Source organism: Panthera uncia, chromosome A2 (genome assembly GCF_023721935.1).
Source record: "Panthera uncia isolate 11264 chromosome A2, Puncia_PCG_1.0, whole genome shotgun sequence".
Classification (NCBI taxonomy): Eukaryota; Metazoa; Chordata; class Mammalia; order Carnivora; family Felidae; genus Panthera; species Panthera uncia.
Window position 1 is genome coordinate 99,821,306 of NC_064816.1, and position 21,065 is coordinate 99,842,370.

General features: G+C 36.7%; 1 protein-coding gene and 1 long non-coding RNA gene across 2 annotated transcripts; one reads left to right on the forward strand and one right to left on the reverse strand.

Annotated features, from left to right (window-relative positions):
- Nucleotides 1-2,227: 2,227 nt before the first annotated feature.
- On the reverse strand, nt 2,228-8,411 carry NDUFA4 (NDUFA4 mitochondrial complex associated). The gene is made up of 4 exons (XM_049641547.1): nt 8,271-8,411; nt 7,084-7,172; nt 6,136-6,196; nt 2,228-2,444 (listed from the first exon to the last, which is right to left on the reverse strand). Exons 1-4 carry the CDS (start codon nt 8,310-8,312, stop codon nt 2,388-2,390), a joined length of 249 nt encoding a protein of 82 aa, XP_049497504.1. The 5' UTR covers nt 8,313-8,411; the 3' UTR covers nt 2,228-2,387.
- Nucleotides 8,412-8,764: 353 nt separating this feature from the next.
- On the forward strand, nt 8,765-17,851 carry LOC125929946 (uncharacterized). The gene is made up of 3 exons (XR_007460007.1): nt 8,765-8,842; nt 16,662-16,768; nt 17,627-17,851. It is a non-coding gene; the product is annotated as an uncharacterized LOC125929946 (long non-coding RNA).
- Nucleotides 17,852-21,065: the final 3,214 nt, after the last annotated feature.

Below are 21,065 nucleotides of genomic sequence, written 5' to 3' on the forward strand. Positions count from 1 at the left end.
GAAAGAAAATAACCTTCAGATTCCAGAATAGGAGATGCTGTTTTAGTACAAGCATAATGCTCCAGTTGGAAATTTTAAAAACCTATTAAAAATTATCAACTGGGGAAAAAAAAATTATAAACTGGGGGTGATGAGGGAGCACAGTTCAGAGCGCTTTTGTTAAAAGGTGTTTTGCCATCAGAGAATTCTGATTCTCTGCCTCCATTGAGTCACTTGTGTCCACTTAAGACTAGACACTCTGTTCTGGATGCTTAATCAACTGACCCTTTATGTATCCATTTACCAAGTATTTATCGAACACCAACTATGTGCTAAGTGCCACCATAAGGTGTTATGGATATAACAAAATGGACAAAAACACTTGTCCTGATGGAGCTTAAATTTTAGTGAGGGGAGAGATTTCAAACAAAATAAGTAAGCCAATTACATATTTAGATGGTCATAAATATAGGAAGAGATACAAAGTGATGAGGGTGGAAGCAGGGTGCAAATTTTGGACAGAGAAGGCTTCATTGTAGCACTAGAGAAAGACTAGAAAAAGTGAGACAGCAAGCCTTGCCAATATTTGGGGAAGATAATTCTAAACCAGAGGAGGTCAGATCCCTGTGCCAAGTATATGCATGATATGAAGATCAAAGAAATCCATTTGGTGGAGGTGTGTGAGTAATGTAGAGAACAACAGAAAGAGGAGTCAGATTGAAATATCTAGCGTTTGAATAAAATGGGAAAATGTTGGTGGGCTTTGAGCAAAGGATTGTCATATTCTGACTTACATATTAAAGATCACTTAGGCTGCTGTGTTGAGAACTAGAGAGGGAAACTAGTTGAGATGTTATTTTAGTAATTGAAAGTAGCTGACAACGGCTTAGGATCAGGGTGATAGGGGAGGAATTATTGAAAACAGTGAAATTCTAGGTATATTTTGAAGGTAGAACAAACATGACTTAATGATATATTAGGGTATTCAAAAAAGTTAAGACTCCAAGGATTCTGGCCTCAACTATGAGAATGGTGTTCCTATAAACTGATATGATTAAAGAGTTATGCTGAAGATTGTAGATGTGGAGTCTGAGAGGTTCACAAATTCAGAACTGACATGTTAAATTTAAAATGCCTATTAGACATCCACATGGAGAAGTTGAGTGAATATATAGGTATATCCACATAGAATACGTGTATGTGTATATACATATACATACACATACACATACATACACAAACATACACATGGAAAAACATCTGGGCTGAAAAATTACCTTGGACATCCACAGCATTGTATTTGAAAATGAGACTGGATGAAGATTACAGATAGGGAAAAGGTCCTAAGTGTTTTTCCTTTGGAGCATTCCCATATTAAAGGTCACAAAGATGAAAGTGTACCACTAAGAAACCGAGTAGAGAAGCCAATGACATAGAGGAAAACAAAGTATATTGTTCTAGAGACTACAGGATGAGAATGTTTCAAGGAAGAGTTATGTCAGCTATCAAATGTTAGGTCAAAGTGATTACTAATAATTGACTTTTGAATTTAGAAACATGGAGGTCATCGGATAACCTTAAAAGAAGCATTTTTACTGAAGTGATAAGGGTAAAACCTGATCAGGCTGAGTTAATAAACTTCAAAGAAGTGAAATTCAATAATTTTGTTTGGCTCCCTTTTTTTTCAAGGGTCTACCGGAAGCATTTGCGAATTCTGAAAACTGCAACTCATCAAATATACATAAATGCTAACACAAGACATCAGTATTTAAATGCAACTTTGTTTGGTGATCTCATGAAGATAAGGAACTGACAAGGCAGTCTGTTGTGTGATTCCGCTAGCACAGCAAAAACAAAATGGCCACTAGCTCAGACCCAAGTACAATTTCTGATAAACTTGAAAATCTTCACCATAAAGACTGCCATGGTAAAAATCATTAACAACTGCACATACTTAGACATCTGTCAGTAACATAAATCCAGATATTTCCACTTTGCCAATGCCAAAGACACTTGAATACTCTTCCCAATCTACCTTTGCATAATATCCACTTTCAGTTGTTAAATATACTCTAGTGAAGTTACCAAGGGCCTATACAAAAAGTAAAAAGTGTTTGAACAGTTTAAGGTCTTCTTTTCAAATTATAAACAGATGGAAACTCAAGAAATTCCTTAAATTCTAAGTTTATTTCCTATACCCTAGTTATAAAGTTGAAAGCAGATTTTCAGTATTAAAAAGTGACACATATCAAGTTTCAGATATTTATTAGTCAGTGTAAACCCCAACACAATACATCAACATGACTTCGTGCATTCGGAGGGGAAATATTTCCTGGATAAGTGGAAAATTGTGCGGATGGCTTCTGGAAGACCTTCATTCTAAGCAGCTTTATAGTGAAACATTTCATTTAGAAGTCTGGACCTTCTTTCTTCAGTTTGCTGTAATCTACATTCACTGAGTAGAACTTGGAAAAGAAAAAAGATATTTTAGATAATCTATCAAATACACAGATGGTACAGAAGTTTTAGAATTATTTTTATTCAGCTTTCTATAGTAACAACAATTACAGACATGAATTTTTATTACAGATATTTAACAATATAAAAGTCATCCAAAGAAAGACACTGAAATTCCAGTCCTTTAAGGATTTTGGTAAGGTAAAAATATTCGATCTACCTCAAAAGAACAGTGTTAGTATGTTCCCTTAATTTCTTAAGCCAGATTGCACCAAAATCTGACCATCTGACCACTTCTGGCACGAAAGTTCTTAAATAATCCTGTATTTTTGTTTCAAAACCATATTGTACTTAAATAATACATATTTGGAAGCCTGTAATTTCCAAAAATTTCCTTATATTCAACTGAAATTAATTTTAGAAATAAAATCTATGATTGCTTTAGAAAAAAACTGCCTCTCCAATAACTTTTTTTTTAAATGATTTGTATTTTAAACATCTCCAGAGTGTCTACTGAGAAAACATTAGGATATAAACATAAGCTCAAATAAGGCTATAATCTTGGGTTTACTCATTCCTGTGCTAGAGAACACTGACGAGGTTGTGTTATAATTACTTGGAGACCACATTATTTAACTCCAAAAGAACTAAAAGTGCAGAATCATCAAGTTTCTTCAGGGTTTTTAAACAGCTCATAAATTTGTATCTATTATTTCTTCAAACCCTTTTCTTTATTTTTCCAAACATACCCTAACTTCTTGATCTCTAACTGAAAAATTCTTATTTTACTTAAGTTTTTTAAAAAAGAAACACTCTCAGGTTGTAAAGCTTATCCTTGAGATATACACAAAGTTGTATAGACAGCTAAGTGCAAATAACCCAGGGCAATAATATCTTTGTTCTGACAGTATGCTTATGAAGCAACTGAATCTAAAGGAGATTTTTTTAAAAGAAACAAATTGTGTGCTATCCTTAACATTGTTGACAAAATTAGAAAGAAAACTATAAAAGAACTACAAGCTATACATAAAGAAAATAAACACTGATTGGGTTCTTCTAATGGATGCCAGACACCGGGCACAATGCTTTATGTTTATTTTAACTATCACGGCCTTACTCGTTCTTACTTTACGAAAGACGCAATTGAAGATCAAGTTATAGGACTCCCCAGTGAATGAGAAGCAGGATCAAACCCCTATACTCATGCTACGTGGAAAGGTCATAATATCTTTGCCAATTTTCTCAAAACTAGCAGGCTTCTGACGTATTTGCTTCTTTTTGCTTCCATGTGTCAGCATCAAAATTCTCTGTTGAAGTAACGAGTTAATTTTCAAAACTGTTTTAGTTTTCAGCTTCCATGTCCCCATTCCTTTTCTCCTTGAAGGTCTCTGGAACAATAACTGGGAAGGCACAACATATTCTGATCATGGCTTGGGGCATTTAATCAAGTGAGAAGTGTTGCTGGGTCTTTAATGATTAAATCCTATTTTAGTCCTCTTGTTTGTCTACATTTGGCTAGATTTGCAAAGGAGCAACAAATAACCCCCAAAACTTAGTGGTTTACAACAACAAAGGTTTACGTTTCACTCGCATTATATGCCATCTGTAAGCTGACTGCTTCATGTTCTCTTCATTGCAATTCTGGGCTGAATGAATAACTCTTACATGTCCATTTTGGTCTCAGGTCAGATGACAAAGAACAATGGGGGAACCACACACTGGTTCAGAGATGGGAGATATCATGTCCCCTCACTGATGATTTTCCAGTCATGAGGCTAAACCTGATGTTAATAGGCAAAAAAAAAAAAACCCCACAAAAAAACCCAAACCCCAATTTTCTTAGGTGAGTAGTGAATGATAAAGAAAATAATCTAGTTTACTTCACTGTTTGCATTTAGAAGCAGTAGCAGGCTTCATTCACTCTGGGCTTATTTTCTGGACTTTGTTCCCTTTTATTTCTGCTTGCAAATTGCCCAATTCTTCTACAAGTTCATCTCTTGGCAAATACAACCAGTCTACTAACATCCTATTTTCCAAAATCTTTTTCTATAACAAACTTCTTTAGACACAGTCTACCTTCCAAGTTACAGCAGGTTATACTTTATCAAATATTTTGCCATTACATAATGATTCATCTTTCCAGACTTGAAATAAGTGTCATGGCTACTCAGCCCATTCATGCCAAACAAATTAGATTTTTGTTGCAGCAACATTCCATTTCCAACTCACATGTCCTTATACTGACATGTGTTATCATGTTCCAGGGCACTGGTAATTTGCCTTCATTATCATAATCACTTGAAGAGCTTTTTGAACTAAACCTACCCAGAGCCTCTAATACACAATTTGGTAGAAGGACCAAGGAAAGTGCATGTGGTGAATTATACACTTTAAATAGTTAAGTTGTATGGAATTTGAATTATACCCTAATAAAGCTGCCCTTGGTTTTAACATTTCCAGAGTTAGTCTTTGTACGCAAAATTTTGACACATAAGGAAGCTTACTTATATTTAGAGAATAAATGGTCTCAGATTTGTGGCAACACAGATGGACCTTAAGAGCATTATACTAAGTAAGATAAGTCACCAGGGAAAGATAAATAAGGCATGATATATCATTTACGTGTGGAATCTAAAAAAGCTACACATGTAAAAGTAGTAGAATGGTGGTTACCAGGAGCCAGGGATGGGGGAATTGGGAGAGGTTGTTTAAGAGTACAAACTTGCAACTAGTAAATAAATCCTAGAGATCGAATACACAACGCAGGAATTATAGTCAACAATATTGCATTATAAACTTCAAAGCTGCTAAGAGACTAGGTCTTAATTGTTCTACACACACACACACACACACACACACACAATAGTAATTATGTGACATGATAAAAGTAGTAGCTAATGCTACTATAGTAATCATATTGCAATATAAAATTTATCAAACCAACACCTTGTATACTTTAAGCTTACATAATTTTATATGCCAATATCTCAACAGAATAAATAAAGTCTCAGTCAATGAACTCATTCTGTGAAAGAGTAGTTCCAGAAATTACTTTTCGGAAAGATGTTAAAAGTTTAGTTAGAAGATTCATGGTAAAATTTAAGTTTCAACCAATTTCATTTTTTCCTAATTACCCTCACCTGAAATATTTCAACCATACCAACAAGAAAAAACAGCCAACCAAACCATCCACTGGAATAGTGCTACTCAAAATGTGGTCCATGGACCAGCAGCATCACCATCACCTGAAACCTTGTTAGAAATGCAAATTCTTAGTGTCCACAACAGACCAACTAAGTAAGAATCTCTGGGCGTGGAGCTGAGTATGTGTTTTAACCACCTCTCCAGTTGAGGCCCATGTACATTGAAGTTTGAAAACACTGCACTAGACTATTCAAGATCTAAGAAAATGGTATGTGATAGCTCTATCACCTCTTTTACCCATAAAATCAGTAGAATGAAAACATTATCTTAACTTCACATCCAGAGTCTAAGGTCTGTGAATAAAAAAATCCTTAGAAAAAAATATCTGCTAGGGAAACATGCCATTTTAATTTCACAAAACAATCTAGCACTTCCTCAAAGTTCATTATAATGGAATTTTACATGTATATCCAATTTCAAAAGAAAAACACTACTACATGAGAAAACGTATTAAAATATACTTCCTAGCAATTCTGAAACAATTTTATAGCTTACCTTGTATTGATCGTTGGGACCCAATTTGTTCCAGGGTTCTGGGTTATTCTTCCTATCCCAACTAAAAGAAACAATTATTAACTACTATAGTAATAAAACACTATTTAAAATAGTTTTCTATTTCCTAAGGAGCTAATATTTTGAATAGATCTCATTTTCTATTAGATTGAGTATGATGTGGTTTTCAGTAGAGTTGAAACAGAGATAGACTCTATTTAGCAATCCCATGTAGTTAATTAGAAAAAAGAGTTGAACAGAGAGCCTCCTGGGCAGTGTATTTGTCCCTATCCCTCTCACAGGAAACTTTAAACTTGGTTTTTGGGATGCCTAGGTGGCTCAGTCTGTTAAGCGCTGACTTCAGCTCAGGTCATGATCTCGTGGTTTGTAGGTTCAAGCACGGCATCCAGCTTTGTGCTGACAGCTCAGAGCCTGGAACCGCTTCTCATTCTGCCTCTCTCTCTCTCTGCTCCCTCTTCTGCTCATTCTCTCTCAAAAATAAATAAAAACATTAAAAACTGTAAAGAAAATTCATTTGGCTTTCCCTAAAGAAGTGATATATAGAAAAGTACAGAATAACAATACATCAATCTTTTTGTTGCATGTTGGTTCTTTAACTTCAAAAGGAAACATTCCTTATTGAGGAAAAGCAGACAAAAAACATTTACATGCATCAGCAACTCTGATTAAGTATTTTATAAAAATAGTTATCTCAATTCTCACAAGAATTTTCCAAATAATTAGCAGTTTACGGATGGCAAAAATGAGATTCAAAGACATTTAGACAATTTTATGACCCAGGAAAAGAAAATGACAACAGGATTTGAACTTCCTATAGAAGCCTATAAAACAGACTCTTTCTACTACTTGATTTTGCCTCCCTAAAGACTGTGGCTCCCAAACCAGCTTAATAAACCATCAAAGTTCCACTAAACGTTTTTAAGCACTTACCTGACATCTGGATTGAACAATGCCAGGCGCAAGACATATAGTGCTGCTCCAGTACCTCCCGCTCCAATAAATATGAAGAGGGGGATCAACTAGAACCAAACACAAAATAGGCGAGAATTAATGGCCAGCTTCAAATACCTAGATACTGATAAAAGAAAGGCTAGAGTTAATTCCTACACAATGATTCTCAGGTCTCAAACTGGTATTTTTCTACCTTGTTTTAAAATCTTAATAAAGGTAGACCTTAAATTGAAGTACGATTTCTTTTAACTGTGTTCAAAAGAAAGAAAGGTAATTTCCAAAAGACGTGAAGAGGGTTCTGGTTTAATGTGGAAAAAAATTAGATTCAAATTTTTAAATTTCCAGGAACATATGTCAAGTCTTCTCCACCTCTCTTAATATTTATACACGTTCTCATTCAATTTCCCAGCTTCCTTTATCTCGAGGCTTGTAAAACAACTTCTTGGCCTGCCTTGATATAGGGGTTATGAAAAACATAAGTTCTGTGAAATAAATAGACCAAATATAAACATACCTATGACAAACATCGGTTACAGGCATAAATCTCTGAAGACATATTACCACCATACTTAATTTGTAGTTAGGTAATGGGTTTAAAATAAAGACTGAGAAACTGGGTTTTAGGACCAAAGCACGTTGATGTGCTGCGGAAAAATTACACAAAAAAGAACAACTCTGATTCACCTCTGCGCTACCAAGCTCCCCCCAAATCTCAAGACGTCAAGCAAACTGAGAAGTCCAAGACTACAGACATTTGTATTTGCTACAAGGCCTGGTGGTGCAGTGCCGTAAAGGGTCTTTAAGAGACAGCATAACAAACAGGAATCCTGACCTGCTGATCTCTAACCCACACGACGCACCACTACCCCGGGGTAGGACCAACTTACAAGAAGGTGCAACCACCCGACTGTTCCACATTCACTGGCTTATTTTCCTCCAAGGTATCCCTCACCTTCCGCCTGCCAGCCCAAACCCCTCAATGCATGGCGTGGAAGGTCAGAACTCAAGGGCTTGGGACAACTAGGAGAATATCACAAGTGAGCCAAGGTCCAGCCCCGAAGAACGGTTAATGATTGTGAATGAGGAAGTCCCCAGGTAACTGAGGCAGTCGCAGCTGGACACAGGATGGACAAGTAAAAACACTGCAAAACGGGTCACGAACTTACGCTCGGATGCTTCTTGGCCTGACCGAAGATCTGGCGTAACATGGCTGCAGCAGTGGCCTCGACTCCGGGAGAAGAAAAAATCAAAACTGCAAGGCCCGGCACTAAGCAGTCCCCACACCAAGCATGAACGGACGTCCAAAGTCACCCAGAACCTCCTACCTAAGGACCCCTGGCTCGGAGGACAGCTTGCGGCAAGAGCGCCCGGATGCAGCTGTCCTTAACAGTGCCTGCTTTGATCCAGCACCTCAAGCATCCGCACTGACCTGGAAAGACCCTTAGCGTTCCAGTCCCAAGCGCAACAGTCTCGTTCCTGTCGTATATATGCTTCTAGCTGGTAAAATTTTGCGTCGAAACTAGAACACTTTGATTGACTAAACAGGCACTTTCTCGGGAAAACACTCGTTGAGACATGGGGTGGGCGGGGTCTTCTTGGGTCCGCGCGTTGAGGCCCTTGGGGCGCGCGTGCTTGGCGCGCGCCTGCGGGTCCTGACGGGCGCTGAGGGAGCTGAGCGGCGCTTGTGGCTGCTGGGTGTCAGGCGCTGGGAGGGCAGGTCGAGTCTCTTGCTGCTAAGGTCAGCGACTGCGGTTTAAAAAGGCTGCAGCTGCTTCCTGTCTTAGATTGTCGCTTACGGGCAGAAGTTTAGAGCTAGTAAATGGCTTAAAGATGGCAATAGTCCTGTCAACGTAATCTCTAGATCCCCAGGTCCTGGCCCTCGATTTAATGTTAGGTGCCATGCCACTGTACATTCTCCCTAGACTCGAAATTAATTTTTAAAATGTTTTCAGTGGTCGTGTTCCTACACATAGTTTTTCCAGTACTCTAACACAATTTTCATTTATCTGTTGTGTGTGTTCCTTTTTGGTTTTTGGTTTTTGGGTTTTTTTACATCTGAAAGTCAGGGGTCTCTGGGGACAGTGTGAACCCTTTCCAATCTCCTGCGTAGTTTAAAGAATCAAATCACAAGTGTTTGGGACTGGGAAGAAAGACTAGGAAAGGGCTTCTCTGAAAAAGCAACGTCAGGCTTAAAGAGAACCAAACACGTGAAAACGGATAATGCCGCTGTACAAAATAGTGATAAGTGTGACAGCCTGATACTTGAAATACTCTGAGGAAGTGTAGGAGGTGTGGCGTGGTAGGAACTTGAAGAGGGAGAGCAAGGTGGGAATCAGATCTGCTGCACCAGTACATTAAGGGTTTTATGCTGAGACCATTAGAAAGTTATGCAAAAAAAAAAAAAAAAAAAAAAAAAGTTGCTTTAGTTTTCAATGATTGCTTTGTCTATGAAGAATGGATTAGAGGAGATAGCATGAAAGGGGAGGGACTGGTCCAGGGCCACTGTAGTAGTCCTTGTGAGATAATAGTAGCTTTGACCGGTGTGGGAAATATGATGAAGAAAGGATTCTAGAGATATTTAAGAGGTAGCACCAACAGAACTTGGTGATTGGTTGAATATGGGGAAATGGGGAGAAGCAGCTCAGGATAATTTCAGAAGTTCAGTTTTGACCAGCTGTTTGGATGTTGATGCCAGTTATTGAGAAACAATAGTGTCAATAGAGTTATTGAGAAACAATAGAGAATGATGGATAAGTATTTATGTAAAATACAAGTAGATTTCTGTAGGGCAGAAAAGTGATCTAGACTACACAAATATATTTAGGGCTCAGTTTATTCATGGGAAATGACACCATATGACTGAATGAGATTGCTTAGGGAGCGAAGTAGCAGGTAACAAAGGGGACAAAGGACATGGAGCTGAGGAATTCCAACATGCAATGTTGGGTAGAGGAAATAAGGCCAACAAGGTGGACCAGTAAAAAGATAAATTGTGATTAAGATGATAGGTTAGGAAGTTTAGGAAGACTGCTGTTTCGTCCCTTCATTCAGTAAATCTTATAATAAGTACCTACTCAGCACCAGGCAGTTTTCTAATCTGGGAGAAAGCACTGAATGAGAACATTGTTTTGTCCTAAAGGAGATTACATGGAAGTTGGAAAGAAAAACCATAAACAATTAAGATAATTTTAGATAGTGATAAACCAATAAAATATAGTAATAAGAGGGGCACTTACATGGTTCAGTTGGTTGAGCATCTAACTCTCGATCCCAGCTCAGGTCTTGATCCTAGGGTCATGAATTCAAGCCCCACGTTGCATGGAGCCTACTTAAGTATATATATATTATATAAATATAATAAATAATAATATATATAATAAATAAATAAATATACTAATAAATATATAAATAAATAATAAATATATAAATAAATATAATAATAAATATATATATTAAATAATATATAATATATATTTATATATTATATATTATATTATATAAATATATATATTTATGTTATATAAAACATTAAGTGTATAATACTAAGTATGAATTCATATTAAGTGTTAATTCAAGCCCCATGTTACATGGAGCCTACTTATATATATTTATTTATTATATAAATACTAAATTATATAAGATATTAAGTATATATAATATTAAGTATGAATTCATATTAAGTATGAATTCAAACCCCATGTTGCATGGAGCCTACTTAAATATATATATAATATAAATATTAAATTATATAAAAAGTATATTTATACTTAAATATATATTATAGTATTTTACTTATATTTTAAAATATAAGATAAGGGAGAAAGACATGCAGGACTGGAGGAAAGAATGTTACTTTAGTGAGAAAAGACAAGGGAGGTCCCTCTGAAGAGGTAAAATCTGAGCTGAAACTTAAATAAGGAGGTAACCTGGTGATGATATGGGTGAAGAATGTTCCAATTGTCAAAGGCAATGGTTTTGAGATTAAAAAACAAAACAAAACCCAAGGCCAATGTGGCTGATCCATATAAAAGGAGAAAAGAAAATGAGATGAGAGAGGTTGTAAAGGACTCTTACATTGACTTTATAGACTGTGGTGAGGAATGTGGCTATATTTTTAAAAATCGGCACAAAAATCATGGAAAATATTTAAAAGTAAACACAGAAACCTAACAGCAATAAGTGTAGGTGGGCTTTCAGCAAAGAATTGGAAGGAGGAAAATTTCTTCTTGCAATATTTTATTTTTAATGATAAGTGATAATAAGTAAATAGGTATACATGAATACCACTGTTAATAAGAAAGTAAAATCTTGTGACTCACTTTTTTGTCATTAATCCAGTTTTAGAGGTAACAAAAATATAGGTAGACAAGTGATGCCTTTGGAAATTTTAACAAAGCAAGGTTGCAAAATATAAATTTCATTAAATATTAACCAGAATGTCAAAGTATAAAAGTTTGAATTATGCGTATTAAAGTTAGAGGAAAGAGTCTGTGGCCTATATTTTAATCAGGGATTGGAAGAATAGAAGAGACAATCAAGGAAAAGAATCCATAGTGGAGGATACATATTATAAAAATACATTTTAGCTTTAGAAGTAGTTTTGGTATGTGTGGTAGATTTTATTCTATACAAATACCTGTTGCCTCTCCCTGGAAGAGGTATCACTCACTTGCCTCAGTGTCACGCTTGATAGGATGACTTCCTTTATTAGCAAATGGAATGCATAACATGTAAGCTGTGTCATGCACAAGCAGAAGCTTTAAGAGCCGAAATCTGCCATGTTCTTTCTTTTCTCTCTGCCACAAGATCTACAGTGTTCTAGATAGAAGCTCAGGTGTTAGGGTGAAAATTACTTGGAGCAGATCACTTCTCGGCCTTTTGGCTAAGATCAAGTGAAAATTACTTGGAGCAGAGACATTGCCGACATAAAATGAACATATATTGAGAATAAGAAATAAGACTTTATGGCTGCAAGTCACTAGATTTGAGAGTAGTTTTTTTACTGCAGCCTGATTTAACCTACTCTAATAAAGAATTTGGCGCTGAAAATGAGGTGGCACTGAAATGAGGTGGCACTGAAAGTGAGTATATATATATATATATATATAGTATATACTATACTATATATAGTAATATAATAAAAATCCTAAAATATGTGGCATTGGATTCGGGTGACAGCAACAGGTAACAAGGTAACTGTTACCAGAGACTGGAAGTATGGCAATTTAAGTTATACAGTGCTAGAACATTTGATGAAATTGTTCTCAATTGGAAGGCAGTTAATGACCCTCATAAACTCCGATTTCAGTGAAATGGCAGGCAAAGGATATGTTAGCCACATGTGCCAGGTACTATTGGCAACAGTTTACAAGCAAGTACAATAAAGAGATGGGCTCAGAAAATAATCGGTGGGTTTGCAAGCTGCAGTGACAAGGAATGGAGCATCTAGAAATCTAGAGACTTGTAGAGGTAGAGGATATAGCTGATATTATCTCTACCTGTATAAGAGACTAATGTTTAGCCAAAAAGATCAATTAAAATCTCAAGATAATGACCCAATCAGGAGTATAGCCATCACACCCTTATTAAAACATCTCAATAAATTAAAGTGTCTCAGTATATCCTCTCAACTGAACAATTTGAAGGTCTGGACAAAGAGATAAGGGTGTAGCTCTCTCACTAAAGCCTGACAGGATCAAGGTGACTGAAATTAAGTCTAGAAGAAGAAGGAGGTATGACTAAAAATAATTGTGACTATGGGCACTGGTGATAGAGTTGGTTGGAATCAAATAAAAGTAGTCTAAATAATGCTAAAAGAACCATCACCTGTAGATTAAAGACTCTGACTTTGTTTGATTTAGTTTTGTGAATAATTTTAAAATACAAAAAAGTATAAATACTAGTTGTCTAAATTAAATGTAAGTTATACTGTGAATAGCTCTAAAAAAGTCTAAGCAGTATATCAATAGCACCCTCCAAAAAGTTATTTTTCTTGCCTAGTTTCTCTGAAAATTCGAGCCTAGAAAATTCTGGAAAGTATAGTGATTGTGTGTTGTTATTAATGTGTGACAGTAAAGAAATAGCTTCTTTAGAGAGGAATAATTTGGTAAGTGAGCCGTGGAATATGATTATATTAATGCAAATTGAAGGCAGAATCTTATATTTTTTTACTCTGCTTGCATTTAGGCATTTAATTATTTTTCTACCAGATAAGTTGACAACTGTGGTTGTTTTTCTGATAACGCAAATACAAATTATACCTTCTCTTGGTAATGAAGATTTTGTAGCTATCCTTAATCTAAAAATAAATATGTTCTTCCACTAGTATTATGGTTACTTAGCATAAGCTGTATTTAATTATAAAATTTCTATTAGAAAAATGAAAACATTTTGGTTTATGAAAGTTTACTTCCACTGTTATGAATCTCATAGCTTCACATACTGTCATTAGTTTAAATTAAATACCTGAAGAACTTTATGTACAAAATTCAATGAATACTAAAAAGTAAAGAAACTCGAACAGTTTAAAACTGGTATGTATTTTTACTGAAACCTTATGGTTAAATAATATTTTAGGAAAACTGCATATTTAAAATTTTTGGAAAATTATACCATACACCTAGATCTTCACACTAGAAATTATTTAGAATAGCTATGTTGTATTCTTCTGTGTTTTTATTTATTATCTCTCTGAAATTTCTATCTTCTCTATGAATCCATTTATTCATTCATTTTTTCCAATGTTTATTTATCTTGAGAGAGAGAGCATGCGCATGCACAAGCAGGGGAGGTGCAGAGAGAGAGGGAGAGAAAGAATCCCAAGCAGGCTCTGCACAGTCAGCACAAAGCCCCACGCAGGTCTCAAACCCATGAACTGTGACATCGTGACCTGAGACAAAATAAACAGTCAATGCTTAACCCACTGAGCCACCCAGGGGCCCCACGATTTATTCATTTATTAAACATGTATTAAGTGCCCAGTATGTATTGTTCCTCATGCTGAGTGGTTAGGATAAGAAGAACGCTGCTGTCCTTCAGCATCTTCAAGTCTAGTGGAGCTAGGGGTATAATTATTACAAATCTCTATGATATGTGCTATAATAGACACTGATAGATGACTTAGGTTACTGGGTATATAGTGTCCTAACCAAGATCAAGAATATACATTCATCTTTGGAAATGTTAAGTTTAGGATGCCTATGAAATATCCAACTAGAGATACTCTGAAGGCTGGCAGAAACATCTCTCTTCAGCTCAAGAGAGCGGTTTGGTCTAAAGGTAAACTTCAAAAGGAAAGGAGATATAAGTGAGTTATTAGGAACTGATGAGCTTGTCCATGAATAATGTGTATGAAGGAAAGTGTAACAAGAAAAAAGGGTCAATGCTAAAACCCTAGAGAATGTGAACAAAATCAGGACCAGGTCAGGAGAGAGGAGTCAGGACAGAAAAGTTAGATCAAGTCAGTCAGGGTTTAGCCAGAGAAACAGAACTTCTAGGAAATATACATATATAATAAGGAATTTATTATAAGCAATAAGACATCATACAGTGTCTTACTGTAGTCTGAAATTGAAACGCCCAGAGTCTAAGAGACCCCCAAAAACGAACCACCAGAGTCCAGAGTCAAAGCTAAGCAGCAAGGGTCATTTATTACAGGTTCGAACCTGGACCTCTGCGCCCTCGTTGCCGGTGACGCCGAGAGGTCCTGAGAGAGGTTTTCACACCCCTTTTATAGACAGGTACAAACAAGTCATGGGGAAATCAGGAATACACGAATGTGCCAAGCAATAATGATTGATCAGAAATACACGGATGTGCCAAGTAACAATGGTTGATCAGAAATACACGGATATGCCAAGTAACAATGGTTGATCAGAAATACACGGATGTGCCAGGCAACTATGATTGATCAGGAATACACGGATGTGCCAAGTTACAATGGTTGATCAGAAATACACGGATGTGCCAAGTAACAATGGTTGATCAGTGCCAGGCAACTATGATTGATCAGGAATACATGGGCGTGCCAAGCAATTGTACAGAAGCGGAACAAGCTGGTTAAGCTTGGTTAGGTTTCAGTTTCCCGTAACTTAAGCTTTTAAGTTTTAATTTTCTCAGGCCTCTCAAAATCAACAGGGGAGGCAGGAGAGGAAGAACATGAAGTGTAGAAGCAAAGATACATTAGAACCTGTGGGGATGGGTGGAACCCATGAGGACATAGGGACCCTGTTTCTAGAGCCCTTTGTCACAGGATTAGATATAAACCTAGTTCAAGAATATGGAAACTGAAGGAGGAATTTGACAAGAAAAGGAATAGTAAGGCAATGCCCTAGGGAAATCTCATGCATTCCAGACATACTCCTCCTTGCTCTCATTGAGCTGACTTATCCCAATTAACCCTTGCTAATCAAAATCAACCACCCAAGCTACTAGAGTAATAGAGCTTTCTTCCCTTGAAATCATGACTTCTAGATCAGTAAAACCACAGTTTCAGAGTAACTTGTTGCAGGTAAATTGCAGGTAAGTCATAATTTTACTAGTAGATAACTAGGGAAAATAGTAAGAAAACCATGCTGTATTATCTTTCACCACTGTGCTTTAAGATCAATTCAGAGTGGGACTAAAGTGTTAACAACTCACTACTTTGGAATGTTGATAGCATTTTATACAGAGCCATCTGTAAACTAGGCTCAAGTAAGCCTTAGTTAATTGGTCATAGGGAATACTACATACCATAGGTTCAGGTTGAGAGGGGAGTATAGAACATGGATATGCAATTTACATATTCAGGACCTGCTCAAATCCATCTGGTGGTGGTTTCCATTTGATGATGAAATGCTACTGTGCGTATTCAATCTGATAGCTTTGTTGATCAGATAAGACCCAGTTCATGATGGGTAACTGAGGTAGCATGGTAATTGGCTTCAAGCACCAACAGATCTACTAAGTTATCCACCTTAGTTGAAGAACAATTCGTGAGGCAGCCCAGACCTGTTGCAGGACCCTGCCCAAAACTAGCAACTTTTCAAGTTCCTCAGTAAATGGATCAGAGTAGCACACAGATGAGGTAAATGTTGACTCCAGGATCCAAAGAGGCACACATAGTAGAAATCATCTTTGTGATAAAAGGAACCAAATGCAGTAATCTGTTCTTCTCTTTGAAAGAGCTATCTCAGGGCACCTGGGTGGCTCAGTCGGTTAAGCATCCAACTTCGGCTCAGGTCATGACCTCATGTTTGTGAGTTCAAGCCCCGCATTGGGCTCTGTGCTGACAGCTCAGGGTCTGGAGCCTGCTTCAGATTCTGTATCTCCCTCTCTCTCTGCCCCTCCTCCGTTCATGCTCTATCTCTGTCTCAAAAATAAATAAACGTTAAAAAAAATAATAAAATAAACATTAAAAAAAGGCTATTTTGACATGTCCCAGACCCAGACCACTGGAACCCTAGAAATTTTACTAAGGTGGCAGAAACCTGATTTTTGGTCAGATTCACTTCCCAACATATCTGGCATATAATTATCTTACCTATATCCTAACTAGTTACTTCTTCCTTACTCAGCCCAATCAGCATGATACCATCCATGTAATTGCCCAACATAAATTTCTGTGGAATAAAGAGATGATCAAGTACCTGTAATAGGGCTGCAGAGTTGATGTACCCATAAGGTAAGACAGTCAAGGTGTGTTACTCATCTACAGAAAGCAAACTACTTTTGTTGGTCTTTAATAACATCTATAAATATAAAAGCATTCACCAGTCCAAAATTAAGGTGCCAACAGATTTGGTCCGTAGTGAGAATGCTTTTCCCGGCTTGCAGATGGAGGCCATCCTCACTTGGCAGAGAGAGTGAGCAAGCTCTGGCCTCTCTTTTTCTTATAAGGACACTAATCCTGTCATTGGGGCTCCACCCTCATGATCTCATCTAAACCTAATTACCTCTCAAAGCCCCCATCTCCAAATACTATCACATTGGAGGGTAGGGCTTCAACATATAAACTGGGGGGAGCATACAAACATTCAGTCCATAATAGCTAGCAAACCTTCAAGGTGTAGATAATTTCTGTGCTATTAAATTTGAACCATAACTTTGGAAAAGGAACCTTCCAAATTCACATTTCAAATCAAGCATTAACCTCATAATAAAACTTAATAAGAATAGTCCATCCATGTTTTCTTTAATCCCAGCCAGTCTAATTACAACAGTTTTATCCAAGAACTATAAGATCTCTCAAAATGTGGGGCTCTAGTGAAATATTATGAGTTAAAATTACTTAATTTAGAAACTGTTCATAGACTTTCACTTCCAAGATTGGCAGACTAGGTTATTCAGACAATCCAGACTATCTTTTTTCTTTTCAAAGACATTAGTGTGGAGCATTGAATAAAGTCCACTGAAAATTCATGAACACCTGAAACCTCAGAATATGAACTTATTTGGACTTAGGGTCATTGCAGATGTAATTAGTTAAGGTCAGACTTGATTAGGATAGGCCCTAAATCCAATGACTAATTTTTTTTTTAAGAAAAGAAGGTAAGACACAGACACACAAAGAAGTCCATGTGAAGACAGAGACAGAGATTGGAGTTATGCTACTGCAAGCCCAGGAACACCAGGAGCCACTAGGAACTGGGAGAGGCAGGGAAAGAATCTCTCCTAGAGTTTTTGGAGGAAGTGTGCCCCTGTCAACCTCGTGATTTCAGATTTCTGACCCCCAGAACAGTGAGAAAATAAATTCCTACTGTTTTAAGCCACTAATTTTAATTATTTTTTATGGTAAACTTTGAAAACTAAGACAGATTTTGGTACCAGAAGTGAGTTGCCTCTGTAACAAATACCTAAAAAAAGAAGAAATGCCTTTGGAATTGGGTATGGGTAGAGGCTAAAAGAATTTTGAAGTGCATGATAGAAAAATCCTAGATTGCCTTGAAGACACAGTTGACAGAAATATGGACATCAAAGGCAATTCTGATGAGGGTTCAAATGGAAGTGAGGAGCATGGTAGAGAAGGCTTCTGTCATCTTAGAGAATACAAACAGAATATTGGTAGAAATATGTATATTAAAGGTGTTTCTGGTAACAGAGAAATGAGGAACATGTTATTGGACATTGGAGGAAAGATGGTCCTTGTTGGATATAAAGTAGAACTTGTCAATGATGAATTTGGATATTTAGCTGAGGAGATTGCCAAGTAAAGTGTTGAAGGTACAGCCTTGTTTGCCCTAGATACTTATAGTAAAACACAAGACGAAAAGAATAAAAAAGAACTGTTAAGCAAAATGGAGATAGTGCAAGACATATACTCCATAGAGAGCATCCAAGATCCATGAAATCGAAGTCCTAGAGATGACTAGGAGATTAGGGGGAAAAAATTGGAGGTATAATAACAAAGACTGTTTCAAATCTTATATAAGGTATCAAACTAAAGAGTCAAGACTCTCTTTAAGTACCATTATAGAAGAAAAGAAAACCAGACCTAAATACATTGCTGATGAGAGTATAAATTGGTGCTACATTTTGAAAATCTGCTTGCCTTTTTGTACTAAAGTTGAATATTTGAATACTATGTGATACAGTAATTTCACTCTGAGATAACCCAACAGTGATGTGTGCTTATGTGCACCAAGAGACATAAACAAGAATGCATATAGAATAATTATTTAGAATAACCTTGAACTGGAAAGAGCAAAAATATTTTTCAAGGGCAAATGAATAAGTAAATGTAGTACATTCAAGCATGTGCTTCCACACTGCAAATGAACTACAAATAGACACAACATGATTCTCACACACACAAAAAAAATATTAGTCAAAGAAACCAGAAATAAAACAAAACATACTGTGTAAGTCCATTTATGTAAAATATAAAAACAGTATTAGACTCAGGATAATGACTAACTTTATAGGAAGTAGGCAGTATGAATTGAGGGGGCTCAAGAGAGACTTCTTTGGTCTTGGCATGGTGTTTAGAAAGGCGTTGCTTCTTGATGATCCTTTGATCTTTATTTATTTTTCACTTTTCTCTGTTATATTTTCCATTAATTTTTTTAAATGAATTGTATAGATTTAAAAACAACATGTTAGGGAATTTTCTTATGATTTGTTACTTAAAGATCTGATGGATTAAAAAAGAACAGAAGGTATTTATGCATTTTTGTTTGTTTGAAAGCTTCTCCACCTTTTGAGTTGATGACATGAAACCTGTCTCTAACTAACCTTATTTGTCTCTCTAACATCCAGTATTGTACATTTTATGATGTTGCTTCACTGATGCTGTCTTTGCCCATCTGCTCTGCTTTCTTGGGACTTGCCCCTTGTGAAACACAGCTCCTAAGACTGCCATTCATATGCACTGAAAAATAATTAAATACATTAGCTTGTCTAACAGATATGTCTAATAAATAGCTATTATAGCAAATATTGAAGTACTCACCTCTCAATTTTATCTTCATACAAAACAAATACTGATAACATTTCATAGTATCATGTTAGTTTTTTTTTTTAATAATTTATTGTCAAGTTAGCTAACATGGAATATAGTCTTGGCTTCAGGAGTAGAACCCAGTGATTCATCACTTGCATATAATACCCAGTGCTCATACCTCCTCAATGCCCATCACTCATTTTCCCCATGGCCCCAAACCCCCACCCCCATCATGCCTCAGTTTGTTCACTGTATTTAAAAGTCTTTTATGGTTTGCCTCCCTCTCTGTTTGTAACTTATTTTTCCTTCCCTTCCTCTATGGTCTTCTGTTAAGTTTCTCAAATCCCATATATGAGTGAAAACATATGATATCTGTCTTTCTCTGACTTATTTCACTTAGCATAATACCCTCTTGTTCTATCCATGTTGTTGCAAATGGCAAGATTTGAATTCTTTGTCATTGCCAAGTAGTATTCCAAGGCATATATGTACTACATATTCTTTATCCTTTCATCAGTTGATGGACATCAGGGCTCTTTCCATAATTTGGCTATTGTTGATAGTGCTGCTATAAACATTGGGGTGTGTGTGCCCCTTTGAAACAGCACTCCTGTATCCTTTGGATAAATACCTAGTAGTGCACTTGCTGGGTCATAGGGTAGTTCTATTTTTAATTTTTTGAGGAACTTCCATACTGTTTTCCAGAGTGGCAATTCGCATTCCAACCAACAGTACAAGAGGGTTCCCAATTCTTCTGCATCCTCACCAATATCTTTTGTTTCCTGAGTTGTTAATTTTTTGCCATTCTGACAGGTGTAAGGTGGTATCTCATTGTGGTTTTGACTTGTATTTCCCTGGTGATGAGTGATGTTCAGCATCTTTTCTTTTTCTTTTCTTAAACATTTTTATTTATTTTTGAGAGACAGAGAATGAGCAGAGGAGAGGCAGAGAGAGAGGAAGACACAGAATCTGAAGCAGGCTCCAGGCTCTGAGCTGTCAGCACAGAGCCCGACGCAGGGCTCGAACCCATCAACTGTGAGATCATGACCTGAGCTGAAGTCAGACGCTCGACCAACTGAGCCACCCAGGCGCCCCTTTCAGCATCTTTTCATGTGTCTGTTTGCCATCTGGATGTCTTTTTTGGAAAACTGTCTATTCATGTCTTCTGCTCATTTCTTCACTGGATTATTTGGTTTTTGGGTGTTGAGTTTGGTAAATTCTTTATAGATTGTTGATATTAACCTTTTATATGATATGTCATTTGCAAATATCTTCTCCCATTCTGTTGGTTCCCTTTTAGTTTTGTTGATTGTTTCCTTTGCTGTGCAGAAGCTTTTTATCTTGATGGGGTCTCAATAGTTCATTTTTGCTTTTGTTTCCCTTGCCTTCAGAGATATGTCAGGTAAGAAGTTGCTGAGGCCAAAGTCAAAGAGGTTGCTTTTTTCTCCTCTAGAGTTTTGATGGCTTCCTATCTCACACTTAGGTCTTTCATCCATTTTGAGTTTATTTTATGTGTGATGTAAGAAAGTGGTCTGGGTTC

Bases quoted from the DNA above. Each gene is read 5' to 3' on its own strand.
- NDUFA4 (XM_049641547.1), bottom strand. From the start codon at position 8,312: ATGTTACGCCAGATCTTCGGTCAGGCCAAGAAGCATCCGAGC. The intron at 7,173-8,270 runs GTAAGTTCGTGA...GTTTGGTTCTAG, and splicing joins AGGCCAAGAAGCATCCGAGC to TTGATCCCCCTCTTCATATT. The intron at 6,197-7,083 runs GTAAGTGCTTAA...TGTTTCTTTTAG, and splicing joins TTGTTCAATCCAGATGTCAG to TTGGGATAGGAAGAATAACC.